The sequence below is a fragment of the Salvia miltiorrhiza genome, chromosome 6 (genome assembly GCF_028751815.1).
Source record: "Salvia miltiorrhiza cultivar Shanhuang (shh) chromosome 6, IMPLAD_Smil_shh, whole genome shotgun sequence".
Taxonomy (NCBI): domain Eukaryota; kingdom Viridiplantae; phylum Streptophyta; class Magnoliopsida; order Lamiales; family Lamiaceae; genus Salvia; species Salvia miltiorrhiza.
The window spans coordinates 17,364,517-17,370,789 of NC_080392.1; the positions used below are offsets into that span (position 1 = coordinate 17,364,517).

The following is a 6,273-nucleotide window of genomic DNA, read 5'->3' on the forward strand; positions in this document are numbered from 1 at the left end:
GAAATGAAACATTTGGAGTGGGACGGAGGGAGTAATAGGTTGGAGGGAGTTTTATTTTGGGTATTTTTTGTTTTCTTATAGAGAAGAATAGGTAAAATTAAACATTAATTCAAATATTTATCCCAAATATCAAAAACTAATCTTACTTTCTAGTGTGTTGCAATGCACGAACACATGAATAGTTATATTTTAATAGTCTATACAACTACATAGCCCATCAAGCACCACAACCCACAAGCTGAAAAGCGAATCGAAGACGAAAGAGAAAAGAAGGGACGAAAGAGCTGCAAAAGCTTTCTCTAAACAAGTAAAAACACACACATACTGCACACACCAAATTTCCTTTCCCCAGACTATGTACAGTCCACACACCACCTCATTATCAAATTCCCCTTTCTCTCTCTCTCTCCTCAAAACAAACAGGATAAAAACAAAGTTAAGCCAAATATAATTACTCCCTCCCACGCCCTTCCCCAACCCCCCACCACCCACCCACCCACCCACCCACCCACACACTGCGCTGCTTTGGGGACTGCAAGTGCAAGCTTGCTTTGCAGCTCTCAAAGCTGCAATCCTCAACCCCTAAAAACATTTATATACTATTCCCTCTCTCTCTCTCTCTACATAAACCAAAACACACATGCTCTTCTTCATTCTCTCCAAAAAAAACCTAGCTACCTGAGAAACCAAAAAAAATGATCACCGGAGCCGATTTCTACCACGTGATGACGGCGGTGGTGCCGCTGTACGTGGCCATGATGCTGGCGTACGGGTCGGTGAAATGGTGGAAGATCTTCACTCCGGACCAGTGCTCCGGCATCAACCGGTTCGTGGCCCTCTTCGCCGTGCCGCTGCTGTCGTTCCACTTCATCGCCAGCAACGACCCTTACAAGATGAACCTCCGGTTCATCGCCGCCGACACGCTGCAGAAGCTGATCGTGCTGGGCGTGCTGGCCGTGTGGGCGAACGTGAGCAAGCGCGGGTGCCTGGAGTGGACCATCACGCTCTTCTCCCTCTCCACCCTCCCCAACACCCTCGTCATGGGCATCCCTCTTCTCAAAGGAATGTACGGCGACTTCTCCGGCTCGCTTATGGTGCAGATCGTCGTGCTGCAATGCATCATTTGGTATACTCTCATGCTCTTTATGTTCGAGTACCGCGGCGCCAAGCTCCTCATCTCCGAGCAGTTCCCCGACACCGCTGGCTCCATCGTCTCCATCCACGTCGACTCCGACGTCATGTCGCTCGACGGCCGCCACCCGCTCGAGACCGAGGCGCAGGTCCGCCCCTTATATAAGCTTCCGCAATGTCATGTTACCATTATATTATGAATAATTAACCCTTATAATTACGTTATCTTTCCAATTTCTTGTATATGGAATTGTAATTTCATCCCTTGATTTTTGAAATTCTAGCTCCGTCCCTCCCTGTGCAGGTGAAAGAGGACGGGAAGCTGCACGTGACGGTGAGGAAGTCGAACGCGTCGAGATCGGATATCTTCTCGAGGCGATCGATGGGGTTCTCGTCCAACACGCCGCGGCCGTCGAACCTCACGAACGCCGAGATCTACTCGCTGCAGTCGTCGCGGAACCCCACGCCGAGGGGCTCCAGCTTCAACCACACGGATTTTTACTCCATGATGGGGGGCGGCCGGAACTCCAACTTCGGAGCCGCCGACGTATCGCGGGGGCCGACGCCGCGCCCCTCCAACTTCGACGAGGAGAGCGGGAACAACAAGCCCAGGTTCTATCCGGCCAGCGGCGGCGGCAACGCGCATTACCCGGCGCCGAATCCTGGGATGTTTTCTCCTACCTCGAAGGCGGCGGCGGCGGCGGGTAAGAAGCCGAACGGGCAGCAGCAGAAGAATGAGGAAGGCGGGAAGGATCTTCACATGTTCGTTTGGAGCTCCAGCGCTTCTCCTGTTTCGGATGTGTTTGGTGGCCATGATTATGGCGCTGCGTTGGAGCAGCATGGTAAAGAAGTTAGGGTTGCTGTTTCTCCCACCAAAGGTAATTAAATAATTAAATTTAACCCTAAACTATTTGTATAGTTTTAAAAATGTTTTAAATATTTTTGAAATTGTTGATTTTAGTGGAGGGACAAAGAGACAATCAAGAAGATTATCTAGAGAGGGATGATTTCAGCTTTGGAAACAGAGGTGGGGAGAGAGAGAGTGGAGATAAAGTGGGAGAGAACAAATTGAAAGTGATGCCCCCAACAAGTGTCATGACAAGGCTGATCTTGATCATGGTTTGGAGAAAACTCATCAGAAATCCAAACACCTACTCAAGCTTGATTGGGTTAACATGGTCTCTAGTTTCATTCAGGTAGTAATTAATTTTGTTTATTGAATTAATTTCTTCATTCATATTGATATTGATATTGATATTCTAGTTTGATTATAATAAATCTTTCCCTTTATAGGTGGCACGTTGAAATGCCTGCAATTATAGCCAAGTCCATATCTATACTGTCAGATGCAGGCCTTGGCATGGCCATGTTCAGTCTAGGTGAGTAATCATCACAAAATCAATCTCTCTCTCTCTCCCTCTAATGGCATTAATTATGACTAATCCGAATAGGATTAATTAAACTAATTATAAACTGTGGAAAGAGAAAAGCAAAGCATGCTGAAAAGGCAACAGTGTGGCATGATGACATGTCTGCCTCTTTATTGTCGCGTGCCAATAATCTTTTGAGCGCGTGTGCGTGTGTGGGTTAATCTGAGTTGAAAATATTAGTGTGTGTGTGTGTGTGTGATATGCGCAGGTCTGTTCATGGCATTACAGCCGAGGATCATAGCATGTGGGAATTCGGTGGCGACTTTTGCAATGGCTGTGAGATTCCTTACAGGACCAGCTGTCATGGCAGCCGCTTCCATTGCTGTTGGCCTTCGCGGTGTTCTTTTGCGGGTCGCCATTGTCCAGGTCATTCATTTTAACAATTTCTTTTTTTCTAATATGTCTTATTTTTTTAAACATTACTCTTCTTTACGTTCCTTAAACATCTTCTCAGACACCAGTTTTAGTAAAAATTAATTATGTATTTTTTGTGTGAAAAAAGGATCCAATAAATCATAAAAAGTAATGATAATGTATGAACCTTATTAAAATGAAAAGTGGTTGGTCAATTTCCAATAATTGGTACAAATTATACGAGAATAGTAAGGATAATAGTTAGCGAAATTGTGTCAAAAATAAACTAAAAAGATGTTTTGAGGACCATTATAAAATTGGTGAATAAATACACCAAATTTTGATTATTTTTAAAATTTTCACAAAGTGAAGATTTCAGACACATCGTAATTGATGTGAGATTGATATTGTAGCCCCACGTCTTAAAATTACGACGGCACATCAATTTTGATTTGATTGAAATCTTAATTCTAAAAGAATATTGAAAATTATCAGAGTCTGTATTTATTTATCAACTTGATTATGAGATATGTGAAAAATCAGAATTTACTACTAATAATGATGAATTTGCAGTCAATTAACACTATTTTTAAATATTTAAATGTTAAAAAATTGAGAGGATCTGGTGTTTAGCTACCAAAACGCTTAAACAAAATTAAGTAGAACAGTAAGACAAATCTCCGACAATATTTTTGCTTATTTTAATAGATGAGTAAGAATATATTTCATGTAATTTGGTCACAGTTGATGTATATTCAGAGATTTATGGTCCCCCATACTTGAATTAAGTGAAGTGAACTCCTTTTTGAAGAATCTCACTAAAATAGTCCAACACATGACAGTCAACACGTGAATCTACCTCTTTCCGGATTCATTTTTTAAAATAGAAAATTAAGAAGAAAGGGAAAATGGGATTATTGTTTACTCAAATGAGTTCTTGAAAAGGGATGTTCAAATGCAAGAGGACAATGTGAGAGTGGAGGAAAACATCTAAGATGCTTGTTGTTAGATTTACAAAAAATATTTTAAAGAGTAGTGATATATGTTTATGTTGTTTTTGTATGGGCAAACAGGCTGCTCTACCGCAAGGAATTGTCCCCTTTGTTTTCGCCAAGGAGTATAACGTACACCCTGACATTCTCAGCACGGGGTAAGCATATCTCCATCCTTAAATATATGGACTATATGTTTTTCACACACACACATACTTATGGGCTCTTAATTAGGAAAACCAATCTTATTTTATTAATTATGAACAAAGCATTGCTGCAATATATAAATAGCATTATCGAGATCAAATTAGTCCGAGATTACCTATTGAGTTGGCCCGCGATTAATTTTATCATAGGACTATTCCTATGTGACATTGTTTCAAGATTGAATCACGGGCTGTATCCACCCACCGAACAAGATATTATAAGATTAATCTAATCCAATCCTATCTAATTCTTCAAACCGTACGCCCCAAAAAAATATATAATAGAAATTAAATGCTTTATTGTATGCGTGACGGGTATTATTATAGGCATTACATAATTTCATTTGACAAATCATGATCATTTATCAATCAAGATTTATCAATCAAGATGTATGAACTAGATTTTTTAAATAGAATAAGGATGATTTCAGTTGATACCCCTACTATATGGAGAGAGTGAGTGAATTAACAAAAATGTCATTTTGCTATTGTGAAAAAAAAAAATAGATTCTAAGATTTTAAAAAATAAATACTATTACAGGTTTACCCTTATTGATATAATAATTCAAAATAACATAACTTTTTAATGCTAAATTGACCTTATTTTATATATAATTCACAACTATGAAAGTCGTTAGTTATGAATTAACTTTATTTTGCTTATAAATTTCGAAGTTTCTTAATTGTGAATTCACATTTTTTGCCCTATGATTCAGAGTTAACCACGAAACATTTTAGTGATGAATTAAAGCAAGGCATTACTTTAAGCCAAAAAAAAAAATGACTATTTTTTTATCCAGTAAATTAGATATTTTGATATATTAACTCTCTCTCTCTCTCTCTCCATTTATATGTATACATATATTGAGTTATAGTATTAATTTATTTTTGTAACAGGGTGATATTTGGGATGATAATCGCGTTGCCAATAACTCTGTTGTACTACATTTTGTTGGGGCTATGAAGTGAAAAAGCATGTCGAAAGAGTAGTGTATTTAACATTGAGTATTTGGACATGGACACATCTTTGAGGCAGCCACAAAAAGAGAGGGCCATGGATCCATTAGATTCATTTGTGTTTTTCTAGTGAAAAAAGAAAAGGTGTAAAGTCATGTCTGTAGCTCATCTTTCAGGAAAAAGGAAGAAAAAAAAAATGATGGTTAATTAGTTTTTCTAATATATTCTTCTCCCGTTTACTATTTCAATAGACCTAAAAAAAACGTGAAGCAGTTTGGTGCTTCTGCAGCGAACAACCTGTATGACCTCTTGTGTGTGAATAGTGAGGTCTCGGGTTCAAATCTCACTGTTCCCCCTCTCCCAACTCCCCTAAGTAAAAAATAACCTTTCGACTTTCAGGGCATGATTTGTATGTATACTACTGAATTGGAATGAAATGATAATTACTAATAAATTTATGGTTGGTGTGATTTTACAATTGAGTACAACTTACCCTGTCTTTTATAACATGCACCAAAAAAAAAATTTAATTTGCTTTGCTTTGAGATTTTTTAAAACCGAACAACATTGAAGGGATTATTTAGAATCATATGCGTAAATTATTTACTATAATGAATAAATTAGATTTTCTTACGTTTTATTGGCTTGAAATTCTGTTTGCGATTGCATATATTAATAAAGTATAATATTAGGGGCGTGTTTGTTAGGGGTTACAAGGGGGTATTAGCTTATTTATCTCCCCTAATTGCATGTTTGATAGGCAACATAAGTTATAGCCTCGGCCCGCAAGAAAATCGAGGCCCGCTGTAATTCTACTGTTACACTTAGATAATGGAACCCTGCCTCCCCCCCTACCCACAATCCCTTTTCTACAGTAGATGACACTAATTTTGGGTCTTCCAATTTTGGCCTCCCTCGTCTCTCTCACGGTCCTCCTCTCGCCTTCCGTCAACCACGCCGCCGTCTCCCTTCCCTTCCCTCAGCCACGACAGCCTCAGTCAGCCGGAGGGCCGCCATCATCGCCTCCCTCATCAGCCGCTGCCGACCGATGATAGGGCCCCCTCCTTGCCCGCTCTCATTCTTGCGGCTGGACGGCGAACGACGAAGAGTTGCCGCCGCCTCGCCTCCCTTTGAGTCTCGTCCCTTTGGACGGCGAACGACGAAGAGTCGACGAAGATAGGGCCCCGCCTCGCCTCGCTTTGG

The 6,273-nt window shown here is 40.3% G+C and overlaps 1 protein-coding gene across 1 annotated transcript; it reads left to right on the top strand.

Annotated features, from left to right (window-relative positions):
* Window positions 1-233: 233 nt before the first annotated feature.
* On the top strand, window positions 234-5,292 carry LOC130990259 (auxin efflux carrier component 1). Its single transcript, XM_057914493.1, has 7 exons — window positions 234-1,280; window positions 1,436-2,009; window positions 2,093-2,327; window positions 2,425-2,510; window positions 2,770-2,927; window positions 3,989-4,065; window positions 5,011-5,292. The coding sequence occupies exons 1-7, from the start codon at window positions 696-698 to the stop codon at window positions 5,075-5,077; spliced, it is 1,782 nt and encodes a 593-aa protein (XP_057770476.1). The 5' UTR covers window positions 234-695; the 3' UTR covers window positions 5,078-5,292.
* The last annotated feature ends 981 nt before the right edge of the window (window positions 5,293-6,273 follow it).